Below are 25,367 nucleotides of genomic sequence, written 5' to 3'. Positions count from 1 at the left end.
TCAAGTGAACTACTGCAGTGACTGGTTCTGTTTGGACCTTAAACAGTTCTCTAGAGCAGTGAGTTTTGCTCTGGTGAATGCTTTGAAATATGACACAGTCATGTACAAAACAGAACCTGAATTTATGGCATGGCCTTAATTGTACTAATGAAAGATGAATATATTACATGAACATATATATATATATATATATATATATTCCTATATATATGAAACAGGCCTTGCAGAATGGTTTTGCTGCTGCATGTGTGCAGTGTGGTAAGAACTTCTTAAAAGAGCTGCAGCTTCTCACTTTTCTTCCCCTGCTTGTGTTGAAAAGGGGTTTCTATTTTCCAGTCCTGTTCCATGCTCTTGATGGCATAGATGGCTTTCCATCTTCAGAGGCTGTGGATTTTCATCCTGCCATAATGACTGAGGAACCCAAGATCTCTGACAGTGAAATTGTCTGGCTGAGTGTCACTGCAGATCTCAAGTGTTTGTGCTCACTAAGAGAAATATCTGCATTTTGATTCCCTTAATAAAGACAATACCTGATGGTAGGCTGGAGAGAATTTAATAACATTCTGGGAAAAAAAAAAGCCTTAATGTTGTTGCAATCTCATGTTAATGCCACAGATTATATAAATATTTAATTACATTGTTAACTGCTTTGCTTGTTCCACTTGCATCAGTTATTTTGTTGTAACCTGATTTTGAAATGAGCAGCCTGCTACCAGCAGCCCCCCTTTTGCAAGGTTTATTCATATAGAAGTTACCATTCCATGTGGCAGCCTCGAGGAGTTTAGCTCTAAAAATCAAAGCTGCCTTTAGGTAGTGACACAGTCAGCTGCTTCTGCTGATAGATAAGAGCAGTGCTTATACCTGCACAAAAACAAGTGGCTGGAGAGCATTGCAACCATGTGAGATGTCAAAATGCCCAAGCAATGCTTACACTTTCCTTTTAAAGGGAGGGGTAGAAGTGACACATCTCTTCTGTCATTTCACCTACAGTAGAATGAGTGGTAGTGGTAACACAGAGATTAACAGGAGAGGCACAGCTTGGAGCTTTGCCTAAGAGGAATTAACAGTTGCTAGAGTGACCATTTCAGCAGCTTTTGGAATGGAAACATCTGAGTATGGCAGGAAATACAGATTTTAAATGTAAGTGGATTAAGTTCACGTGGTAAGTCCTGTGATCAAACAACTTTCTCTGCTGTTACTTCAAACTATTTCCTGTAGCTTTTCCTGTGATTGAGAGTTTTGAAGAGCTTCCACTGGCACCTCTTTCTGACCAGAAGGAGCAAAAACCTGCTCCAGCTCTTAACTGTTGTCAGAGCATAGCTGAAATACTAAAAAAAAAAAAATAATCTTTGTTATTAAACTTAATTATGTTGCAAAACAGGCTTGCTGGGTGCAAACTGACTTAAAGCTTGGTAAGCAGAACTTCAGTTGAATTTCTTGGAGCTTATTCTCTCTCTGCAAACTTGATTCTGAATCAAAACCAGAAAGACCATTTAAATTACAATCAAGTGATTTTCTCTCAGCTGCTTATAAAGCAGAAGTTACTGTGTTGCAGTATTTCTGAAAATCCCACTGACTCGTTTGAACTAAAACTTCTCTACATTTTCATGATACTGTAACCTTAATGCCTTTATCTTTTTAGTTTTTTGTTCCACACCCCAAAAGCTGTGTAAGTGGCCAATACTATCATTTGTCTGAGTAATGCCTGCCCAACATTAGTGTCCTGATGTCCATAACATTTTCAGTAGTTCTTGGTGTTCCTTATTCAGGTCCAGCTTGAGATAAGTCAATATTGGTACCAGGAATAACATTGGGTCCTATGCCATCCACAAGAGAATCCCACTTATCGAAATCTCTCTTAAGACCTACAAAATGAGGGAAAGAAAACCCAAGAGGTAATGAATTAAGGAGTCAGGTTTTTTTTAAAGCTACACTGAAAACTGAAATTATAGGGCAGCTGATCAACTTGGCAAGCCAGGGGGAGGCATGGTGTTTTAAGGAGGGAAAAATGACAGTCCAAGGTTTTTATCTCTTAGAACAAAACTGCAATATTCCTCCTGAATTGCTAGGATTACAAAAGTAACTAACAAGCCTCCAGAAAATGGATCTGAATTAGGTTTTTCTCTTTCCAACCTTTTGTGACACACTTTTGATCTTGTTCCAAACAGAATGGCTATATAGAAAATTTCACAGGAATTAAGTATTAATTTAACTTCATACTTTAATGTAAACAGATACTTACTCAAATGTTTCTGCAGGAAGGCTAAGGAAGCATGATTGCTTATGTCAATTGCTTCATTTGGATCTATTTCTCCTTTTAATTTGAAAAATCTCCCAATAATTTCTCCACTCACAAAGGTAAAGTCAGGAAAGCTCTGGTGCACTGTCCCCCTGCAAACACAGCAGTGACAACCAGGTTTGTAAGAATGCAATCAGCTGGTTAGAAGCAGCCATGGGTTGCACAGACTTCTTCAAAGGCACATATTATGGTGTCATCTTTAGCAGAAGATTCAACAGGTTAATCTCAGAGCACACAAAATCAGCAGTAAATTCTGCCCTAACCACAGAAGAAAGCTTAGAACATGCTTAGCTGTAAGAAAGACACTAATTGCAATGAAGAGTAGGCTTGGCAAAACTTCAAGTTGTCTCTCTGCTAAGACAATCAGGTGCATTACAGAGCCATCCCTTGTATTAGTGCTTTCTCTAGGTAAGTGCATCAGTGCAACCCAAAGGCTATTTGAAGTGTTCAAACACAGGTGATGCATGAGGCAGAGCAAAACTTCATCCCCTGGGCAGGAATACCCACTTTGGACTATCTTAAATTTAAGATTAAAGGTTGCTATGAGAGAGGTCTCTGGGGGACACTGTGTCTAATTTAAACATCCAGTGAAAACCTGGGCCCCAATGAAGTGACCATCTGTCTCACTGAAGTTAACAAGAGAGTAAAGTTTCATCTTTGACCACAGAAATTATGAACCCTGGACACTTACTTGATGGTGATCATTTTCTTGTTTGTGTCATTGGAGCTGAGCTGCTTCATCTTCAAGATATTATCAGCCCACTGGAATTTTTCAGAGTTGATAAAAAGCAGTGGTTGCTGGACACTGTTTTGGTAAATGTCATCACCTACAGGGAGCATCCATGCATCCAGGGCAATGCCACACCTGCCAAGAACAACTGGATATGGTCACTGAAGCAGAAGGCTTTGTTGTGGAAGTTCTCTGCATGTGTTGATTTGCAGGTGATGGGGGAAGAGAAACAGTCTGTAATACTGAACAAGTCAACAGGTTAATTAATCACTTTGTTTCAAAGTTATTTCTACTCTGGGGGAAGAGAATGCATTATTCTATTTGTTGGTCTCTACTACCAGATATACCTGGGCAGAGGAGCTTCTGCAGGGTCCCACAGTATTATATAACATGATAGTTTATGATAGGTTCCACCACATCCCCACAGCTGAAAGAAGCATCACTTCAGAAAACAAGACATGCCAAACAAAACTAAACAATTAGTAGAATTAGGTGAGGTCCCCTGCTCCAAACCTCTAAAGTGCCCAATGTCCCTTGCCTTGATTTCCATACTTACCTGAATCTTATTTCTTTGCTGAGACTCTCAATAACTGTAGCACCACCAAAAGAATGTCCCATCACAGCTATTCTGCTAGTATCAACAGAATCCTGTCAAAAAAATCCAGGTGCTGTAAGAGACTTTATTTCTCAAGCTTTTCTTTTTTTTTAAGGGGAATAATTTTTTAGGCAATAGATGCTATTGAAGCAGAAAGAAAGCTCCATTACTATCTATCCAGCTTGAGATGACCTAAGAATATGTGCACAGATCTGCAGTCTGATCTTCAGAATAGTTTACAGGAACCAGTTTAGAAATGGAAAACAGAAGCATTATTAGGTGTTTACCAAAATGCAGTCACCCCCTTTCACTCACCTTTAGGCTATTCCAGTCAAAGTTTGAATTTAGTACATTTGTTACTTCCTCTCCTGAATTGATTTTAAGAATGAGGTTGAGAGCTTTGATACACTCCTGTGCTCTTTGCTGCACCTGGGGAGAAAGAGAAGTTGGGGCAGAGTGGCAGAAGGAATTACCAGACAACTGCTAGGCCTGCTGGCCCTCTGAACACTAGACTTAAGTAATTTTTTATCTCTAAGTGTCTGATAGATTACTGGCTTTTCTGAACTGCAGAATGGATCTGTAAAATGGATCTGATAAGGGCTGACCAGCAGCAAAACTGATTTTTGGAGGTACAAAGAGTTGAAGCTTTTGCACAGATCCTCTGCATAGGGAAGAATTTATCCCTAAAAGTTGTGCCAAAGACTTTCAATTCCTTTGTCCTTTCACTACTTGGAAAAGGGGTTGTTGGGATGTGCAAAGGCTTAGATTAGTGAAGTACAAAGAAAGCTGACTTTGCTGCTCCTCATGCCCAGTTTGAGCAAATGATATTACATCACCCCATCTGCACAATAATTTTGAAATTGTTTTTACACTGGATAAACCCAAAACAAGGAAGAGTCAAGCCCTTCCTGTTTATACATATGTATTATTGAAATCTGTAGGAAAGCTGTTGCAAAGAAAGGCTTTCATTGTTTGGTATAAGAAGTAGTTTTGATTTTGATATTTTAGAAAAAAAAAGCTTCAAGAACTAAAAAACAGGAGCATCCTTGGCAACCACAATGTGCAAGATGTTTATGCACCAAATAAATATGTAATAAATTAATAGGTAAACTTGTGAACTTTGCCAGGCAATAGCTTCTGGAGGTTATTTGCAAGATCAGATGTTATGTATGCAGACTTGTAAATAAGAAGTTGTATGCACACAGGAAATGACACTTGCACTGCTGCCTGTATGGCCCAGGGAGATAAAACCCCTCCCTGGCTGAGTCTGCATTAGCTGGAAGAAAACACTCTCATATTTTAAAGGTCAGGTCTATGCTTAGATGAGCTCATCAGTGTGGCCATATCATACATGGCATGGATGCTACTTATAATCAGGAAGTCTGCATTGTGTACAGTGCTACAAACCACATAAAAGTGCACTAAAGTAGAGCAGCCATGATTCACCTTGGTATTCAAGAATAAACAAACACTGAAGCAAGCCTGAGGCCACACAAACATTTGACTTCAACTCTGAGTCACTTAACATCTGGGCAGAGGGCAGCAGGAGTGTGAAAACACAGAGAAGAAACAAAAAGCTGAGTGGAACCAGAAGAGAAACAGCTGGGTAGGCTTGATGGTGCAACTTCAGGAGAAAGCTTTACCAAGGAAGTGGTTTATGCTCTGAAGAAAGCTGCTGCTGGCTTTCCCATCAACAGAAAAGTAGGACTTGATGCCTTTGTATATATTCCCTGAGCCAGGGCAAAAGACTGCAGATAGGGCCAAAGGGAAAGGGCCTGCTAGTTAGTCCTAACTAGTCCTAGTTAGTTACACCACTCCTGCCTGACTTCCTCAAGCACAGGATCCACACCTGCTTATGGCGCAAACACCGCTCTTCTTCTCCTGTTTTTAGTTTCCTGTAGTAGATCCACTCCTTCTCCATGTGGGATGTGGTCTCTTCCTCTGGTACAGAAATGGACCTTTTTTTGCAGTAATATGTTGCTGAAGCAGATTCATCTCTGTAATAGCAATAAAAGGTTATTCTGGAGATATATTCCACTTGGCTTGGGATGAAGTCAGCAAAAGTTTTGGATTTTGCTAGAGAGATCCACCTACTGTTGGTTTCCACCTACCAGTCACAACTCCAGTCACAACTCAGTGTGGTCAGATGTTCTAAACAATGCAATAACACTATCAAAACTCCCACTTCCTTTCTATTCTCCAGGTTCTAACAATAAGAGATGGAAAAATAACATGCCTGAGGAATCATGAATGATACCTATCACTGGATTTTTAATTCAAGGGCTTATCTAAGCAAATTCCCATTTCTTAGGTAAGAGTTGAGCCTAGAAAGAGTTGAGCTAGAGAAACAGAGGGTATGGGCAGGGCTGAAGATGTTAGTTTTTCTTTTTTTTAAAAAAAAAAAAAGCTAAGTTCTTCTTTACAATAAATATAAGATCTTTACAATAAATAACATTCTATTCAATGTGAGAAAGTTCCTTTCCACCAGAACTCATAAACATGCAGTATACACACCTGTGCTCCACAGCAGCCACTATAAAGCCCTGGGAAGCCATCTCAATGCAAATAGCAGAATAGATTGTCCTGCAATCAAAACCACACTCTGGTGAGAGATCCACATCCATGATTTCAACTACACTGCTCTTTAAAACTTGACCACATTGCCTATGTGCTAACCCCCACTCAGTATTTCTTCTGTCTGAACTGAAGAGCATGCTCTTGTATGCCAGTCACCAAAGCCTGCTCACAAAACCCTGTTATACTGTTTTTCTGGTCTATTCAAATGGAAAAATACCAATGGTTTTTAAAAAGCAGCACATAAGACACTGGGAACCTTCACAGAGCTGTCCAAAAATCAGCTAGCTAATTGTAAAGTCCTAGAATGGTAGGGATTAGAAGGAACCTCTACAGATCATGAAATCCAACCCCCCTGCCAAAGCAGGATCACTTAGGGCAGGTAATCTTCATAACATGCTTGTGGATTGCTAAACATCTTCACCCCTAAAATACAAAGGGAAAACCCAAATAAATACGTCAAGCCTACTTTTATTTAATGCTGTTGATTTTAGTGGAGGCATAATGACCTACAGCAGCCCATGCTTCAAATCTATTTCAACTCCACAGGGATCTCAGCTCCCTGCTGAAAACCTGTTCAGAACCATCTTTGGAGACTTGCTGGAGACAACAAAAACCTTTTGTCAGCAAATTGCAGATTTACCGAAAAGCTCCGAGTCCATGGGAAAAAATGAGGAGTGGGTATTTTTCTCCCAGTTTAAAAGCAGCATTTGGCTTTGCAGGACATGTCACTGAACCTAGGTAAAAATTGAAGCAAATGTCATTACTACTGAAATGACAGAAAGCATTTGTTCCTGTGGGAGAGATTGCAAGAGTCTGGTGATCACTGACTTCAAATATGTCAGCTGAAGATAAGGTACTAAATTTCATCTTTAAAAAACAGAAACAAAATAAGGATCTGATTCTGAAAATACTTTCTACCTGGCAAAAGATACTTTCTTTCTCTTCCCATCCACAGCCTAGTATAAGGCCTCTTAAACCCTACTAGATCAGATTTTCAAGAACAATCAGGCATCCAAGTCTTGTTTGATATTCAGACCTTAGGATCTATGTGTATATTTACACATATTCTTGTGGGATTTAAATTCTGACACACAGAGGCAGCTTACCCAAGCACTTCCTAGAGCAAATTGCCCCCAGACACTCCTATGCTTAGCACTTAGAGACTGCAGGTCTGCCTGAGGCTTGGGTCACTGCTACACAAACCCAAACACATGTATTTCCTCAGGAGAAACTTATTTTTAATTTCTGCAGCAATACCACTGCTTACAGAGCAGTGAGGCAACAACCTGCACAGAGCTCACGAATTCACACTGCTCAAGGAATAAAACCAGAACCAGACTTACCAACATAGTACTGGAAAAGTCTTTCTCCTACAATTCGGTACATATTAAGGAAGTCAGAGAGTCCCTGGTAATACTCTTTATCTGGAATCCACCGTGCCTCTTCCTTATCTGTGGCATTGCAGGATGGATAATACAGGCGCAAGAAACTTCCCTGGGATCAAGAGGGAAAAAAAAAAAAAGACAAGACAATTGATATTTATTTATATGTTTTGGTTTAGTGGTCAGGATGAACTGAAAACCAGAGAAGAGAGTTGCTCTCTATTATCCCCTTCACCCTCTGGAGGGAAGATAAAAGTGGAGTAAGGAAGAAAGACTTAAAGGTTGGAAATCAGAAGTGGAACAGATGTACTGGGACAAAAAAGGGACAGTAACATGTGGGAATGAGGAACAAATACATATAAAACCTGATGTCAGTGGCCACAGATGTAAGTGTGAAAGGGTCCCTTGTGGCAGGGCCAACTTGGGATAAGGGTGCAGGACCCCTAGGTCTTTGTATCACCATAAAATCAGCCTGGCTAACCATAACATTATATGTGGCAAAGAAAAAAGAAGATATAGACATTTATGTCAAGGGTTTTAGATACAAGAATGACAGCCCAAGAGAATGAAGAGAATCTCATAAGAAAGTTAGTATGCAATACAGACTTTGATGCCAATCTGATGCCATTAGCAGTTTGTCCTAACTATGAATTTAAAGTGGCATAACTGTTGGCATCCATGTAGAGATACACATCACCCTCTCTAGGTTAGCCTATAGCTATTCAAAATGCTCCAAATAATTAATAATTACAAACACTCACTACATATTTGCTCTATTTAATATTCTAGATCTTTGCTTCTGTCCTCCTCACTATGCCTCTCTTTGGGGAATGGAGGATGCAGCAGTTTGATCAGGGTGACAGGTGACTGTGTCCCTTTGACCCTTCTAGCTGGGAGCTGTCATCACTTTCTTTGCACCAGTGAGACCCATGTCAGCTTGCTAAACTGGGTGGGAAAATGGACCCTCCTGACATATATTTTTCCACTGGGTTAGCAAGACAAATTTTACCCTGATTCTAGTTTCTGGAAGTGAGGTCCAGCAGAGGAGATGCAGACAGAGTCAGGGGCATGGTCTCAATGTGCCTACAGTGAGCCTCCTGGCTAAAGTGAGCTAAAGGCTATCAGTAAAGCTCTTGTGCAGCAGCCCTACAAAGGACTGCAATATATTCTTCTCCCTCCTTATCAAGATTTTGGCAAGTCTGTACTGGTTCAACAATTTTGTTGAACTGTTCTATCTGTCTCCATTTCTTACCACCAGTTTGAATCCTCTCTTACTGTCTGCACTCCATGTCTTCCAGGAGACCACCTCAACTTTCCACACCCTCGTGGATCTTCCACACCCCCTTGCAAGTATTTTTCCTACGCAAACAGCAGCAATATACCAACAGCACACCTTAAAACAGATCTCCTGGCAGATGAACTGTCTGTGATTTACATTTGCAAGGGAATTTGCAACATGCTATTCAAATTCACTGTCCTGCTCCAACTTGGGGCTTTGAGCAGCCTGGTCTGGAGGGAGGTGTCCCTGCCCATTCAGAGGAGTTGGAACTAAATGATCTTTAAGGTCCCTTCCAACCCAAACCAATCTCTGATTCTATGAACTGTTACTTTTGTTTTAACAAGATAAGTCTAGGGCCAAAAAGAACATGAGCTTTGGAATAAAGTTCAGTGTCTTAAAGACTTTATCATCTTCATACACAATATGCACAAAAAGCTTGTTTAATGAAGCTTATTCCTATTTACTCCTCAAACTTAAATCAACCTTTGACACCAGGGCCATTAAAGAAAAAATCATGAAACCTTCACCATACCTATATGATATTAATTTGATCCCAAAATATTCCTTGGGAACTTCCTCAGGTGACTAATTGCTTACCAGAGAGAGAAAGACATTCCTTATCCATATCTGAGAGAACTGTAATAATACAGATTGCTTATCAAAGAAAAACACATGGGCTGATTGCAAAGAGAAACTCATTCTTCCTTGTGCTAATACAGAGTAAGCTCAGTAGGGTAAAGGAAAACCTATGAGTAACCACTACAAACTGATCACAAGTTCCACTATCACTGGCCAGTCTGAGGAGTAAAACCACAGTGTAAATGGAGGCATATTCTCATAGGGAAAAAAAAAACAAAAAACAGGAGGATTGGAAATGGAAACCTAGAAGCAAGCTCATCAGCTGCCTATTTACCCTCCATGTCTTATGGTGGTTTTTCCCTCTGTACCAACCACTTGCAGAATCAACATCCTGTTCTTTCTCAGATAACATTTCAAGAAGACATCTCATACTTTACCCTGCAGCTGAAATATTACATTACACACTCTTCTCACCCTATCCTGCCAGATCCCATTGGGATCTTTCTCAGAACAGCTACAGTCATGGAGAATATATGTGGAGTGTCCCCAGGAGCCCAGTGCAGAAGGGAGAGGGTGGGTGGATGGGAGGAGCCCTGTAGGTCCTGGGAGGACACAGTTTCTCTTGCAGAGGGGAATCAGGAAGGTTGGGATATTAGAAGGAAGGGGAAAGTACCCGTGTGGAAGACTTGCAGGCTACAGGTAGACTGAACCAATTCATGGACACAATCTGGTATTTCCTAAACTGTGCCCAGCACACATCCTGCATTAGAACGGAGAGGACAGAAACCTCATTTGTGAGTATCCACTGTGGAGCACCCCTGCACACAAGAGATTCTGTTTGATTCTCCTGTAAAACTACAAGTTGTTTCACTACCAAATACAGAGGAGGAAGAACAGACGGATTCTACCTCAGCTGCATTTTCTGTCATCAGGTCTGTACATCCAACCGAGTGTGGTCCCTTTCCCTCAGGGATCCTGTAAAACTTCTCAGTGCTGCTGCTTCCCTTTTCCATTGGTGCCTTCAGTGACAAACCTGAGGAAAAACAACAAGAAAATCAAAAGACCACCATGGCCTGTGGGGCCAGATCACCTACCCTGAAAAAAATTCATTGTGTTGAAGGCCAAGGAGTAAGAAATTCATGGCTGAACCTGCTTATGAGAATTACAGACATGAAATCCCCTATCACCAACCTGATTTGCTCTATCAGGAGCAGAGTGTCCTGAATCCCAAGGGATCAGATAACACAGTGAACTCAGCAGAGGGGCAGGAGGGGAGGAATCCGGCTGGGAGGTCGTGGTGGCACTTGAGAAACGGAGGTGCTGCTATGCAGAGCAGCAGCAGAATCGCTTCCTGGGCACAAACTGGGAAGCCCAAGCCCCCCGAGCAGATTTCCAGGCAGTTCCCTCCCTCCCTGTTCCCTGCTACGACCTTGAGCTGCTCCTCCTCCTCGTGGGAACGGCAAACAGGGACATTTTTTGCAGCTCCTCTGTAAACAAAACCGACCTGGGAGAGAAGGACATCGCGGAGAAAACCAGCGCTTTCTCCAGGGGAACGACGAAGCCTGTATTTCATCTCTAGAGAGAAAAGGAAGAGCAGGAGAGGCTGCTGGGAGGGTCTGACCGTCCCCGACCCGTACCTGGGGTGACAGCTCGGAGCCAGCCTCGCCCCGGGGGCAGCCGCAGCATCTCAGCCTATGCCGCAGGCGTGAGCTGCAGCCCCGGGCCCCGGCAGCCGGGCTGGGCTTGATCGGCCACGTCTTCCTCTGCCCCCACAGCGTTGAAGAGACCCCGGACCATCCTCACACCCGCAACAGAAGCTGTTCCGCCCCCCTCCCCCTTCAGCCTGACCTCCGGGGACGGAGGGTGGGAGGCGGAGCGGCGGTGGTGATGGTGGCGGCCGGGGGGAAGCGGCTCCTCCCCGGAAGGGGCGGTCGGTACCCGGCGGCGCGGAGCTGTGCGGATCCATCCGTTCAAGATGGTGCGGAAGCTGAAGTACCACGAGCAGAAGCTGCTGCGGCGGCTGGAGCTGGTGAGCTGGGAGGCGGCGGCGGGGAGCTTGGCTGAGGTGAAGGCGCTGCGGCGTTACCGGGTGGGTCGGCGGGAGGACTACGTGCAGTACAAAGCTCTGGCCCGCACCGTCCGCGCCTTGACCCGACGCCTCCGCGATCTGGGTCCGGCCAGCGCCGCTTTCCGCGCCCGCTGCGCCTCCGCGCTGCTGGAGAAGCTCTACGGGCTGGGGCTGGTAAACAGCCGGCAGTCTCTGGCCGTCTGCGAGAACCTCTCGGCCACCGCTTTCTGCCGCCGGCGCTTGCCCTGCCTGCTGGTGAAGCTGCGGATGGCCCAGGACCTGCGCCACGCGGTCACCTTCGTGGAGCAGGGACACATCCGCGTGGGGCCCGAGGTGGTGACAGACCCCGCGCTCCTCGTCCCTCGCAATGTCGAGGACTTCATCACCTGGGTGGACGCCTCTCGGCTCCGGCAGAAGGTGCTGGACTACAACCAGGAGAGAGATGACTTCGATCTGGCTGCCTAAGGGATGTCCGGCCTGGCCGGACTCCGCTCTGCTTTGCCCCTCGGGAAAGAACGCGGAATGGGAGAACCACGGCCCTTCCACCATCGCATCACACACCTCTTCCAAACACACCCGAAAAGGGGAGCAGGGATGAAACGTGGAGGAAACATACTCGCTTCTAGTGAAGAATTACCCTGTTCCGAGCTCCCCTTCACAGCTCGGTTCATCTGCCTGGATGCATCCCCTCTGCATCCATCACTCCCAGAAAAGGTCCAAGAGCCCGGCTCCATCATCCTTGCTTCCCGTCAAGCCAGAGTGCTTGGAAAGATCTCTGCTGGGAGGGGCTGTACCCCTGGCCAAGTGGCTGGTTTAGGACCGAGTTTGGCAGCTTTGCTGTTGCTTTTCCAAGAGGTTGCCCAGCCGGTTCCTCCTGCAGCTGACAAGTGTGCAGCAACCAGAGGAGCTGCTTCTGGAAGGGACTTCTCTAGGAAGCTGTGTATGGGGGGAATGCAGATGTTGTTTGGGGTCAGCACTAAACAAGGAAGCCAAGTACTGCATTTCTGGAACTGTACAAGTTTTAGCTAAGAACAGATTTTTTTTTTTTTTTTTTTTAATTTTTTTTTTTTTTTAAGGCCAACTTTATGTGAAGCTGTAAAGGGAAGTTTGATATTCTGAGTTCAGTATCTTTGCTGACAATTAGGCATCGTTTATGGAGCAGGATCTAACTGGGGAGGTGCTGGTGTGAAAGTTGTCCCAACCATGACTGCACATCTGGCATATAAGCCAAATGAAAATCAGTACCTGAGGGGGGGGGGGGGCTCAGGCTTTCTGGGGCTGTTGGGGACTTTATTCCTCTTGGAAATATAGAACAGAAAAGCAGAAATAAATCCTTTGTTTTAAGTTGCTAAACAAATGTGTGTGCCATTTTATGATGTAGCTTCTGTGAGAGTTTCTTCTGATTTTTAAATATTCCAGTAAGCCCTGTTTGTCATCTTGTATAACTTTTTTTGTTACGTAACTTCTTTCATGTTTGGTTGGGTTTTTTTTGATAGGTAAAAGGCTGTTACTGAGTTATAAAGTGTTATATGGTGGGGTTTTTTGCTGGAAATGCTTTTTTTTCCCTTAGCCAGTGCTATGAAAGGATTTGGCCCTAGGTTTTGGATTTGGTGACTGTCAGTGTCCCAGGTCCAAATGGCTGGAGTTCAGCTGCAGCCACAGCTGTGGTTCTGGATGCTTTGGTGGTTCTTCTGAACAGGAGAGATGTTTAGGTGAGAGGTGTTGAATGACCAGAAACTCATCAAATATTATGGGTGTTTTTTAAAAAGTGAACTAAATGTTAAAATTCCTAAGTCTCATAAGCCATATGTATTAAGCAGAGCATTAAATTTTAAAGTAATAATAGATATTCAGAAAAGAATATTAACAGAGTGGGGAAGCCCTTTTGTTTGTCCTGTGGACTATTCTTATATTTTAATTTATATTATATTTCACCTGTAACACCTTAACAACCTTTTTCCTTGGGGCATGCACCTTGCTTATAGTAAGAAACAAATTGAAAAGATGATTTGCACCTGAAGTGTGATTATTTTTTTTTTAAACACCTTTTGAGCTTTCATCTAGAACAATGTCATTTATTCCTTGGGAAATCTGCGAGGTGCCCAATTCTGTTGTGAGCAAAGTGGTGAATTTGCTCTGCTTTACTCTTTTGAGGGAATTTCAACAACAGCACAGTGATTTGTGCTGTGCAGGGCATTTTACTACTTGGATGCTAAACTGCTGCTCTGCCCAGTTTGTCCAGCCCTGGAAGGAACAGCAGAAAAAGAAACCTTGAGCCTCCTGCATGGAGGGCGTGTGTGATGCCTGTTAGTGTCAGAAGTTTACATCCTTAGCCTCTTCTTTTTGTCCTAAACCAAGTTTTGATCATCTCTGCAACTCCAGCATCTTTTGTAGCAGAAGAGAAGCAATCCAAAATCCTGTAGGCTCTTCAAGCAGGGGGAATTGATTTCCCTAAAGATACTGTGGGATAAGAGAATCCATCACCCCTGTTCTGTGGTCTCAGAAATCAATTTTTATGTGTTCTTTTGAAGAAATGCATCAGGCTGTGTGTACATACATCTTTGTATGGCTTAACTCTGGCATTCTGCAGTTCTGCTGGGTGTACAGTAGCTGAGACCTGGAGTGAGTGCCTTGCTCCTAAATTTTTATAGAGTCCACACATGCCTCGGATAAGAGCTGGGGCCACTTCAAATGCAATAAACAGGGTGTTGTCTTTAGCCTGAAATAGAAGTTACATCCAACAACAGCACACCCACGTTCTGCAATCAAGCAGATGATGGCTTCATTGTGCTTAATGGTGTTTTGGCCTTTAGTTCATGGCTTGAGTTTGTTCACCAGAGCTGTGGCTGCAGTTGGGCAGTTCCTACAGAGGCTCCGGAACCAGGGATGGATGGAGCACGGGAAGCAGCTCCCACAGCTTTTCTTGGCATTTGGATAAACACTGAGGCTTTTTTTTTTTTTAAATCCTGAGGCTGGATACAAAGGATTTCCCACAAAGGAGCTTTCACTTGGATAGTGGGCAATGGAAAGTTTAACCAGAACCTATGATTTTAGTTGTTCTTTTTTCCATTTCTCTCTCTCTTTTTATTTTTGAAGGCTGCCAGAGCAACGGAGCTGAGCCTGGAGAATGTGGGGAAGCTGAAGGAAGTCCTTCACACTGATCCCTTTTGTATTGCAGGGTATAAATGGCAGAGGCTGTCACTGGAATGCAAATGTGTATTTTTCCACTGAGATCTGAGACACTTTTTTTCCAGTAACCAAGCATATCAACAGCAGGCAGAGATGGAGATTTGAGTATCTCCAGTTTCCTCCTCCTTAGAGCATTCCTGCATGTTTGAAGATCCCCTGTGTCCCCAGCAGTAAGTCACCACAGCTTCTCAGCTGCTCTAAATCATGTCAGGGGGGTTAGGAAGTGCAAGTCAGGACAGCATTGCCTCCTTCAGTTCCTACCCCCAAGACCCACCACCTGCTGCTCCTGGAAAGGCTCAGATGGTTGTGACAGGGGGTAAAGTACAGGCAGGCTGTCCCGGAGGGTTCAGCTATGGTTAGAGTACCTTGAACTCTCTATCTGAGCTCATGAGGTTTAAAACACACCAGTAGGAAACACTCCTAATCCCACTGTCTCTCTCCCCACCTCCTTTAGCAGCAGCCAGGGCACAGGGCCCTGGGCAGGTGTCCACCTTGCAGGTGTCAGGTTTAGGGGAGGTGATTGCTGGCACAGCACCCAAAACCCCTGCTCTCTGTCCCTCAAAGCCACCTGGAAGAATTTAAGTTGGGAAGGGCCTGTGGAGGACATCCCAAACCCCTGGCCAGAGCAGGATATCAGGTGGTTTCTCACATCTCACTGGGTGCCTGGGATCTGATCACCCCCGTTGTGATTTTTTTTTTTTTTTCCTCCCACACTTCCATCTCCCGCTGCAGCCTGGGACTGCAGTTTCCCATCCCACGCTGGCCACGTCCCTGTCAGGAGGCAGTGAAGGTATTTTTCCCTGCAGGAAAATTCCAAGCCCCTTTTTTTTCTCGGATTCTTGCACCCAGCGGGAAAGGGTCCCTCGCATCCCCCTCCTCCCGCCCCGGCCGCCCTAATCCCACCCCTCCGCAAGGACACGCAAGGATTTGGGGCCAGATAAGGCTCTGGAAGGAAGGAAGCAGAGGAGGGCGAGTCCTCAAGGATTGGGAACGGGCTTCGGGAAGGGCAGGCTGAACCCAGGCAGGGGCTGCGCAAAAAAACTCCAACCACCCGTGGTCTCTCCCTCCCGTGCTTTCCCCACCCCTTTTAGCAGCACCCGGCGCTCCTCATACCTGGTTTGCGGTGTCCCAGGTGCCCTCTGCTCATGTCCCTCTGTCTGAAGGAGCCAGATGGACCCTGGGGCCGCCCAAGGCTCCCCAGAACTGGGCGGGAGGCGGCTGAACCCGCAGGATCGCGGCTCCCCGGCGAGCAGAGCGACTGCCGGGCTCTCCCCGAAGGGGAGGGACCAAACTTTGCCTTAGTTTTCAGATGAGACAATCTTGCTGGGAGAGGTCTTCTCTGGGCCTGGAAAACAAGTTTTCGGCATGGAGCCATCTGTTGAAACAAAAAGCAAAACCAAAAGAAAAAAAAAAAAACCACCAAAAAACAGAACACTGCACTCCTATAAAAGGATCCCGCTGTTGCTTAGATGCCGGGCTGTGCCTTCGCAGGGCAGGAAGGGGGTTAAATTCGGGCTTGTCAGCATGTGGCTGTGGAATTGTGGCTTTCCTCAGGTAGCTGCTGGGATCAAGCACTGGGAACCCCGTGAGAAAAATTCGTCCGGCCAGGTTACAACATCCCGCGGAGGAGCTGCAAGGCTGGGCGAGGAGGAGAGACCTTTAATTCCAGGTCCCTCCATAAATATCCAAATCTTTTCTTCTGGCCTCTTGAGAAGGGAATAATAAGCCCCTAAAGAAGCTGGTCTCAGTTTTGGGTCCAGCTTTTGGAGTGGTTTAAGTCAAGTGCAGGTACCTACTGAAGGGATGGATCTGCACAGCCTCGGCTTTGACCTCTCCATAACACTGAGTTTGGGGAATTCACCCTAAATCCAGCAACACTAATAAAAGATTAGTTTTCAGAGAGACCAACAGGTTGATCCAGCCGATGAAACAGTCCTATGAGGTTTGGGGCTGGCAAAGGGAAGACAGCAGAGGAGGGAAAGTGAAATTTGGCCTCAAGTCTTTATGAAGCTGCACCCAGGAATTGTCTCCTTGGAGAGCTGGTGAGCTCCTGGGGTGGGATCAATCTATCCACTTCCTCTGCCTTTGCATGCATGATCTGAAATATCAGAGCACAAAGGTGCTTGAGATTTATTTTAAATATTTAAAGTTTTAATTTTGTTGGCATTTCCTTGGAAAAGAATAGGAAAGGTGAGTAAAAAGGTCCAAGGTTATTTTTTTTCTGTATTTTTGTCCAGTGATCGTTTCAGTGTCAAGCTGGGTTCATTGAAATTTAACATTTTCAGGATAAATTTTGTGCACAGAAGGGCTTGAGGCAAAACTCTGAAGACCTTTGTTTAATCAAGAAACAGATTCTTTAAGGTTGGTGAGAAGCAATGGTGAGAAGGAGAGGGTAAATGAGTGGTTAAAGTGCTGAAATATGGCAAAAGGCAACAATACTTTTGTGGCTCACTGAGGAGCTCCAAAATTTATTATATCTGTTCTGTTTTTCCCAGATGTGCTGGAATAAAACTCAATAGAAGTCATATATAGCTCTTTTTCTTGGATCTGGTCTACACAGTCCAACCACCTAAGTTGGGGGATCTACAGAATCAGGCTGTGATTCCCTCTGAACTTTTTAGCTCATCTTTTCTTATAAGAAAGCAGAGGTGACATAATTGTGTGTCCTGGGTTTGGGATGCAGTCGGGATGTTTCTGGGAGCTGGGATCAGGGAGATGGCCCCACGTACCTCTTCCTTCCAGGATGTAGCCCCTTGTGGAGCAAATCTTCCTCTCATTGACCTCTGCAAGCTCCAGTGTTGATCCTTCCCAACATGATGAACGTAGAAATCACACTGTAAAAATTACTCCATGTAGTAAATGCAATGCAAAGATGAAGAAAATCCTACAACTTTTCTGATTTCTATGGGAGACTGGACTAATTAGCTCAAGACCAGCTGTCAATATGGGAATATAAAAATTTTCTCCTATTGATTTGGCCAGACTGGAGAAAATATTGCAGTGTTTCCATCCTTAGGGGTACCGTAGTGATCCCTGCAAGCTGCTTGAATTCCTTGCCAGCAAAGCAGCAAGAAAACAAAACCTTATCCCCTAGCATGGATACAATAACTGAAATCCACATCCTCGCAGGGGCTGAAGGTCTGATTGTGTTTCATGATGGGGCTCTGATATATGTAATTGGAATTGGAAAGCATGGCTATGGGGGTGAGAGCTTTGAGCAACATGCCACAGCTTGATTATTCACACCAGAGAACATCAGAAGACACTTACACAGACTTTTCTTTCATTGCAGGAAAACACTGCCAATAATGGAGCTGCAGTATTGGCAAGGGAGGAGCCAGTTTCCATGGTGTGTGAGTACCAACAGACCCAGGGCCAATGTTTGGCCTGACCTGGCTGTTGATTAGCAACATCTTTTAGTATTGAAATGTGGTTTTATCTACCAGTCCTTTATATAAAGGGCTGCACTTCGCTCCAGATTTCCCTGTGCATTAAACTTCACCATTACTCTGCCATCACTGGTGTGAAGATAACATTTTTTCCTTCCTCTCATTTATTTTTCCTTCATTTCCCCCCCTCCCCCCTTTTTTTTTTTTTTTTAATAAAATCCTATCACATGTTTCATTTTTAATCCAGATGCTGCAAAATTGCTCTTGAGACCAGCTGGTACATTACTGGACACCCACTACAAGACATCAAGACATCTCCCTTTTTACCAGGCACCTTTCTAAAGTGTACAGCATGACAGAGCTCCATGAAGCCGTGGCTGTGGGGGACTATGACCTGGTGGAAAAGATTTTGAGGGCAGGGCACTGTGACCCAAACCACAAGGATGCTGACTGGCATGACAGGACCCCATTGCACTGGGCTGCTGCAAAAGGTAAGAGCACTCCCTGCTCTGTTACCACACTTTTTAGTAAAAGATGATGCTGATTGTAAGCTTGCTATGATGGCAGTTAGTGCTGGTGGCAGTCATAGCTTGTATCTCATCATTTTATTCCTACAAAGAAAAGGGAAAAAAAAAATAGGACAACATTTTAAATGGGACCTTTGCTTCCAAAATAATTTATGGGTTTTCCATTAAAGTGATCTTTTAATTTTTTTTTCAGTCACATGTGGATGTTTACAATTTACACACTATGTACATCTAGCATGTCTGCTTGCCCCTCACATTCTAAAAAGTGCTTTTGTACAGTGCAGGATTTAATTCTCGTGCACACCTGCACAAATGAGCAGAAAGTCAAACCCACTGTGTTTTTACCAGCTATTTATCAAACCAAATAGCACAGTGGAATTACAGGGTGTTATACATTCCCCTCCCTTTATCCATGTGGTCAAAGGAACAACACGGGCCCAGAGGTGTTTGCAGCTGCCTTTTTGTCCTTCACCATCAGAAACATCTGTTCAAGTCAAACACCCCTTTGCAGCCCTGAGCAGAGATGAATACAACAATATTTAATGTATAGCTGGACACAACAGAAAATGAGAAACTGGACCTGTACTCCCCCCTGCCAGGGTGCTTGTTACATGTTAGGATCTCACATTGTGGCATTTGTCTTTGTTCAGAAATCAAGTGTGTGATTTGCTGCTCTACACTGACACCCTGCTTTACTTTTGCCCTTGTTACTTATTGGGCATTAGGAAAGGGAACTGAGAAGTTTAAGAAAAGCTGTTTCATGTATATATCCATAAATATACACAGAAATTATACATGAAAAACTGAACGTGATGAAAAACGTAAATTGTCAAAGTCTGAAACTGGGGTATGAGGAGTTAAAAATGCTGTGGCTGTCTCTGATAAATCCAAAATGATAAACACTGAAAACCATGGCAGGCAAAAAAGTCCCCGTTTCCAAAGCAACAAGTTATTATGGAAGGATGGTGAGAGGGTGGCATGGCCTACGTGTCCCTTTTTTTTCTTCTTCAAGCAATTCCACAAGCTAGAAAAATTTGAAGGTGAATGAAAACAAGTAATTCCTCTATTTCCTGTCAATCATTCCTTTTAGTGAATTCGTTAACACATTTTCCATTTTTTTATGTTTAAATTTTATTTTGCATTAAGCTAAAAACCAAAATGACACAACAAAACGGTCAATATATTGCTAATTGCCCAATGACTGACTGAGAAGTGCTGCTCAGAAATGAGTAAAAAGGTTTTGGTTTTATTGTTGGGTTGTTTTTTATTATTGGGTTGTTTGGTTGAGCTTTTTTGTGAAATGGTTCTAGGTGGTTTTTTTGGGAAGCAGTCTAGTTTGGAAAAAAATATATCATCATTTTCTAACGAGTATCACTGATTTGATTAATCACATGGCCAGGTGGTGGGTAACAATCCATAGTTATATGACTGAGGGAATTACCATCAGCTGTGTGTGACTGCCTTCTGCATCCTGAAGGAATGACAACTGATGCAGCTGCTTCTTCTCCCCTAAATCAAGGGCAATCAGAGCTGGTCAAGCTCCTGGTGGCTCACGGTGCCCGGCATTGCCTCCGGAGTGATGTGGGCTGGACCCCAGCTCACTTTGCTGCAGAGTCAGGGAGGCTGGGGGTGCTGCGTACCCTTCATTCCCTGCACGCTGCCATGGATGTGCCCGATCTCTTTGGCCACACTCCCAAGAGGTTGGCAGAAATCTACGGTCACCAAGACTGCTCCAGGTTCTTAGAAAGGTGAGTAGCGAGGGTGGGATCTGCTCTGGCAGCTTGGGGGGTCCCAGCAGTGAGAATTAAACAGACTTCTATAATAGGACCGGAATAAATAAGAGTGTGTGACTTATCTTTCCACCCAGAGCCTGTCAAAGCCACCAAACACAAGCAGTAGGTAAGCTTGTCACCTGTTCTTTGTCACTGGGAAGGCATTCATTGATTCCACTGCCTTCTGTGGTTTGCCTCAGTGTGTTTTCACACTCATTAGCACTTCATGACATCATTGTGTTTGTAGGGATATTACAGAGTGATTATTAAGCAATGGAGATGGAAGGAAGGGCTAGCAAATATTAACCCCTTAGGGTGGTTACTACACAGGGTGAATTGTTTGTGAACAGCCCTTCAGCTGTGGTGTTAGGGTATGCACATCTTTTGGCTTTTCTACTAGTAAAGAACAGAACTATCCTTTTAAAAAAAATTTTTTAAAAATTATTTTCATAATTATTTGAAATTATACCATTTGATCTGTTAACAGGATGGCCACATATGACTTCCAAGTTTTGGAAAAAACTCCTTATTGTCTTAGCTCTTTACAGTTCCCTCAGGTGCTCTTTCTAAGATTTGTGCTCCAACCCCATTGCCAGCTCTGATCATGCTCCAGCACCTCAGTGTCCTTCCCTGTAATTCTGTGGGTACTGCTGTAGTTTTTCTGAACCTCTACAGCTTGTTGGTTCCTGCTGAAGTGCTCCATGCCCACACTTTATCTGTACACAGCGTCAGTGTCCTTCTGTGCGAAGACACCCTACACCGTGCAAAATCCCTCTGTATGAATCCCAAAAAAACTTTCTGGGGGAGCCAAAGGTCCTGGCTGTTGGGAAGCTGATGGAACCATTCACATTTAGGAAACCTTACAGGTAAATCCTTGCTATAATGGAGCTGATGTGCTGCAGATCCCCCTTCCTTCCACACAGAAGAACCAACTCTTGTCTTTAGACCTTCAAAACCAAGCAGCTGATACCTCAGCTTTGCTAATGAGGTTTTTTACTACCCAGACACTATCTGGGATAAGCTCAGGTTTCCATTCCTTTGTGAATGGGCCACTTTCTTCCAGAGGAAGTTTTTATCTTGTTCTCAGGCCTTGAATTCCTTGCTTTCTATATTAGAAGAGGTAAATATTGCCTGTCCTTAAGAGCAAAAGGTCTGCAGCCTTGTTTCCCTGGGTTAATCATAGCCAGCAATGGGTGACCTATCCAGTGCTGTCATTTTTGCACCAGTCTCACCATTAAGTGCTGCCAAATCTGTAACATTTGCTGTCTGTGTGGCTGTGCACCCCAGCCACAGAGGTGCTGGGACAGCAAGGGGGGGGTCAAGTGCCGGAGTGATGCCCATGAGTGATGCCCACAGTGCTGCAGGGGTGGCCAGGTTTGCCAGGGTCTGACACCCAGGTCTGAGCCACCCAGGCAAGAGCTGAGGGTGACTTGTGGAGCTGATGGAGGGTTTTCTTAAGTGAAGGACTGATTTAAGGTGAAAAACTTGACTTTCAGGCGTGCAAGCCTGACTCACCTTGAAGCTAAGGAGCATGGCTGAGAAAACTTAGTAAATGGGAAGATGCTTGGAGTGCCCAAGACCAATGGGACATTTTATAAGGCACACAAAGTCTGTACAGTCCTGAAGGGGAAAAGGAAACTGCTAAAAGACTGGCAGGAGACAGGAGAGGGGAAGGTGATGCGTTACATATTTTGGGTTTTTTTTTTGACTGTGCCCAGTTCTTGGGTTCCCAACATGAGAAGGACATGGAGCTGATCAAAGATGATCAGAGGGCTGGAGTAGCTCTCCTATGGGGACAGGGTGAGAAAGCTGGGTCTGTTCACCTTGGAGAAGAGATGGCTGTGGGGAGACCTTGCAGGCTGGAGAACACTTTGATTAACCTGATCTAGTGGGAGGGGTGTGTGCCCATGCAGGAGGGTTTGGAGCCAGGTGAATTTTCAGATCCCTTCCAACCCAAACCATTCTGTAATTCTATTGATTCTCTAGCAGGCAACTTTTGCCTCAGCACTTTGCAGTGAGCAGCAGGTGTGAGCCAAGGTAGCATCCATCCAGGGTAAAGCTCTTCTCATGCAAAAAAAACCCAAACCAAACCAAAACAGCTGATGCAAATGAAATGTTTGGTAGCAGCAGCTGGGCTTTGAAGGCAGTTTCTTTGCATGCTCATGCAAACCACAGTGAGTGGTACAGATACTCTGTAGCAGAATATTCCTAATATTTCCATGTCATTAATATGCACGTGCTGATACATCTTCTATTTCCATGCCTGTGGAAGCAGCCCCAGCCCAGGTAGAAGCTCTGTGTTCCTGCAGGCAGCAGTCCCTGGGGCCAGACACAGCATTTCAGGATCTCAGTGGTGCAAGAGGGGTCTGGGCTGGGTGTTTGGAAGTATTTGGATGCTCACAGCCTTGTTCAGATGTGTGTGTCAGCCCTGCATTTGGCACAGGCTGTTGTTTTTTAAATTGTTTCTTCTCTTTTTGCATGACAGGCAAATTATCCAAAACTGAGGGTGATGCTCTGTAACAAAATCTCCCTCCTATTTACATCCCAGTCCCACAAAGGCTGTGAGCTCCCACCTGAACCATGGATATCAGCTCTGGGACCTTTTGCATGCCTGAAATAGCAGAGGATAACTGTGATTATGCTATAAATGCCAGTAACTTCTCCTGGTTAACTCCCAGTTTGCTGATGTGAGGAGGTGAAACTGTTGGATGAGGGTGAAGGCATCCAGTGGAAATAGTAAATAGTAGTGGTCTGGCTTAAAAAATGGTTCCTGAGCTCCAGTCATGTTTTAAAAAAACAAAAATGGACGTGAATGCTCAGGTTCAGTTCTGTATTTGAAGGCCAAGTTTAGCAAAATTTCAGGTCTGAATTGGATTAGGATTAGATATTTTCTTCGGATTAAATATTTTCTGAAGTTAAAAGGTTTTCAATGAAGTATAACAACGTACAAGCCCTCCCAAATTTCAGTCATCTTCAGATCTGATGTTTTAGCATCAGGAATTATATATTTTCAGGTCTATTTAACAACACACAAATTCTCGAGATCAGTCTCTGAGAGCTTTTTCTGTCTAAAATTACGTTTCCAGTGGTAAAAGTCTGATTTCTCTTCAGATCCTTACCCAGTGTTTCCCACTTCAGCCCAACTCTCAGTGAGCACCTGGGGTGATGGATGCTGCAGGATTTGGGATGGACCTCAGTGTTTTCTCATGTATTGCTGGCAACTGTGTTTTGACCATATGAATGGATGATGCCCTGAGATGGGATGGGCATCCTGTAGGTGGGCCAGTCCTGAACAGTGGTGTGGCTGTGCTGTCCTCAGCATCTGAAATATCTCAGCATCTGAAATATCTCAGTATTTGACCTCTTGCTTTCTTCCTCAGAGCAGAGGTGGAGAGCAGAAGCTATCTCAGGACAGCTGCCATGAAAGGAATCACCTTAGACCAGAGAGATGAAGACTGGGAACTGAAGAAAGAAGAGCTTGAGAGAAATCTACCATCTTCTCAGGAGAACTACATGACCTCTCCTCAAAAGAAAAATAAAAAAAAAAAAAGGAGGAAGCAGTAGTGTGCACTGACTGTTTGGTGCCATGGAGAACTTGCAGAGCAGACCTCAGGTGCACCTGCAGGGGGAAATATGGGTGAACAGCAGAAGCAGATGGGCAGAGAAATGCATTTTGTGATGTATTGTAGTTACTGTAATTAATAGGGAGCAGGGAGAAGTGCTTCTCTCTGCCTGTGTGTCTATATTAATTAGATCTGAAGTTTCAGAAAACTGTAGATGTTGTTTAGTTATTCTAATACTTTGATCCAGTGAAATGTAGAAGTTTACAGAAATGACAGCAGTTGCCCATATTGTCTGAGAGGGAAATGGTTTTGCTCCTGATTGATTCATAAAAGTATCTGGGACTGTGGTTCTGCTCACTCTGGTGATGTTTGTCTTGCTTCTTTCTGGTCCCGAGTCAATCAGGAGACTCCATAGAGTCTCATAGCCTCTGGTGGTACATTTTTCTTCATTTTGGTAGTTGTTTAGGTGTAGCTGCTTCTTGTGGCTGGAGAACAGATGTTGGTGTTGACCTTTTACTGGACACATGGGTCTAACATCCTGTAGGTACCATTCCTGGCCCAGCAGAAGGGAAAGCATCCTCTCTCATTGCCCCTTTCAGACATCTGTGATTTCCAAGGCACTTGCCTCATTTTTAACAGTGCCCCCTGTGATTTTTGTGTCTGTGCTTATAGGAATACCATGGAACTGGTCCTGAGCTATCCCTCTGCTCATCAACACTCTTCAGGGTAAAAGCAGTTACCCTCTGCCCCTCATCCAATGTGGGTACCTCCCATGGGCTGCAGGGATAACCCTGCTCCAGTGAGGGCTCTCCCACCAGCTGCAATCCTTCAGGATAACCCTGCTTCAGTGAGGGCTCTCCCATCAGCTGCAATCCTTCAGGGCACACCCACCTACTCCAGCATGGGATCCTTCCTGGGGTGCAGGTGGATATCTGGATCTCCATCAGCCAGAGGGGTTCAAGCTGTATCACCACAGGGTCCAGGTGAACAACTGCTCTGGCCCCTGGAGCATTTCCTCCCCTTTCCTCCTCTCTGACCCTCTTTGTTGCAGGACATGTCCTCTCTCTGCACTGACAGGTGGGTTTTTGCTCTTTCTGAAACATATTTCCCAGAGGAGCCACCAACACTTCTGATGGGATGAGCTGGGTCCTGGGGTGTGCCCATTGGAGCCATCTGGAAGGGGTTTTCCTTGGCATGAGGCAGCCTTGACCTTTCCTCCCAGAGATTTCTATGGATCCCTACCTGCCAGCACCTGGCATGGACACTGCACAAAGCTGCTGCTGAGTCACTAATGTGTTAAAGTTTGGTTGTTGAATGCCACACTTTGAAGGAAAACCACATTCTTCAGTGTTTTACCAAGCCACAGTCCACTGGTAAAATCAGATCTTGTGAATAAGTAAAAATAAGCCAGGAGAGAA

General features: G+C 44.4%; 4 protein-coding genes across 9 annotated transcripts in view; 3 read left to right on the top strand and 1 right to left on the bottom strand.

Moving 5' to 3' along the window:
- MEP1A (meprin A subunit alpha) overlaps positions 1–25,367 on the top strand; it is a 93,367-nt gene that overhangs the window by 14,067 nt on the left and 53,933 nt on the right. The gene's annotated exons all lie outside the window — the stretch shown is intronic.
- Positions 540–16,088, bottom strand: PLA2G7 (phospholipase A2 group VII). Of its 3 annotated transcripts, none has more exons than XM_071742114.1 (11): positions 15,812–16,088; positions 10,350–10,474; positions 7,545–7,695; positions 6,842–6,935; positions 6,139–6,207; positions 5,474–5,621; positions 3,940–4,053; positions 3,586–3,677; positions 2,991–3,164; positions 2,243–2,391; positions 540–1,865 (listed from the first exon to the last, which is right to left on the bottom strand). In XM_071742114.1, exons 1-11 carry the CDS (start codon positions 16,071–16,073, stop codon positions 1,762–1,764), a joined length of 1,482 nt encoding a protein of 493 aa, XP_071598215.1. In that variant the 5' UTR covers positions 16,074–16,088; the 3' UTR covers positions 540–1,761. The 3 variants fall into 3 exon arrangements, with proteins under 3 accessions (XP_071598215.1, XP_071598216.1, XP_071598217.1); XM_071742115.1 differs by lacking the exon at positions 15,812–16,088 and adding an exon at positions 11,079–11,217; XM_071742116.1 differs by lacking the exon at positions 15,812–16,088 and adding an exon at positions 10,633–10,656.
- Positions 11,417–12,866, top strand: IMP3 (IMP U3 small nucleolar ribonucleoprotein 3). Its single transcript, XM_071742120.1, has one exon. It carries the CDS (start codon positions 11,417–11,419, stop codon positions 11,972–11,974), a length of 558 nt encoding a protein of 185 aa, XP_071598221.1. The 3' UTR covers positions 11,975–12,866.
- Positions 16,087–24,296, top strand: ANKRD66 (ankyrin repeat domain 66). Of its 4 annotated transcripts, none has more exons than XM_071742125.1 (5): positions 16,087–16,740; positions 17,991–18,047; positions 18,335–18,578; positions 20,134–20,362; positions 23,772–23,859. In XM_071742125.1, the coding sequence occupies exons 3-5, from the start codon at positions 18,440–18,442 to the stop codon at positions 23,836–23,838; spliced, it is 435 nt and encodes a 144-aa protein (XP_071598226.1). In that variant the 5' UTR covers positions 16,087–16,740; positions 17,991–18,047; positions 18,335–18,439; the 3' UTR covers positions 23,839–23,859. The 4 variants fall into 4 exon arrangements, with proteins under 4 accessions (XP_071598226.1, XP_071598222.1, XP_071598225.1 ...); XM_071742121.1 differs by having other exon boundaries at positions 16,237–16,740; positions 23,767–23,987; XM_071742124.1 differs by lacking the exon at positions 16,087–16,740 and adding an exon at positions 16,757–17,059 and having other exon boundaries at positions 23,767–23,987.

Source organism: Heliangelus exortis, chromosome 3 (genome assembly GCF_036169615.1).
Source record: "Heliangelus exortis chromosome 3, bHelExo1.hap1, whole genome shotgun sequence".
Classification (NCBI taxonomy): domain Eukaryota; kingdom Metazoa; phylum Chordata; class Aves; order Apodiformes; family Trochilidae; genus Heliangelus; species Heliangelus exortis.
This window is presented reverse-complemented; position numbering and strand designations above follow the sequence as displayed.

Bases quoted from the DNA above. Each gene is read 5' to 3' on its own strand.
- IMP3 (XM_071742120.1), top strand. From the start codon at position 11,417: ATGGTGCGGAAGCTGAAGTACCACGAGCAGAAGCTGCTGCGGCGGCTG.
- ANKRD66 (XM_071742123.1), top strand. From the start codon at position 18,440: ATGACAGAGCTCCATGAAGCCGTGGCTGTGGGGGACTATGACCTGGTG. The intron at 18,579-20,133 runs GTAAGAGCACTC...CCCTAAATCAAG, and splicing joins GCACTGGGCTGCTGCAAAAG to GGCAATCAGAGCTGGTCAAG. The intron at 20,363-23,766 runs GTGAGTAGCGAG...TTTCTTCCTCAG, and splicing joins TGCTCCAGGTTCTTAGAAAG to AGCAGAGGTGGAGAGCAGAA.
- PLA2G7 (XM_071742114.1), bottom strand. From the start codon at position 16,073: ATGGCTCCATGCCGAAAACTTGTTTTCCAGGCCCAGAGAAGACCTCTC. The intron at 7,696-10,349 runs GTAGAATCCGTC...TCTTGATCCCAG, and splicing joins TGACAGAAAATGCAGCTGAG to GGAAGTTTCTTGCGCCTGTA. The intron at 1,866-2,242 runs GTAAGTATCTGT...CTCATTTTGTAG, and splicing joins CTTCCTGCAGAAACATTTGA to GTCTTAAGAGAGATTTCGAT.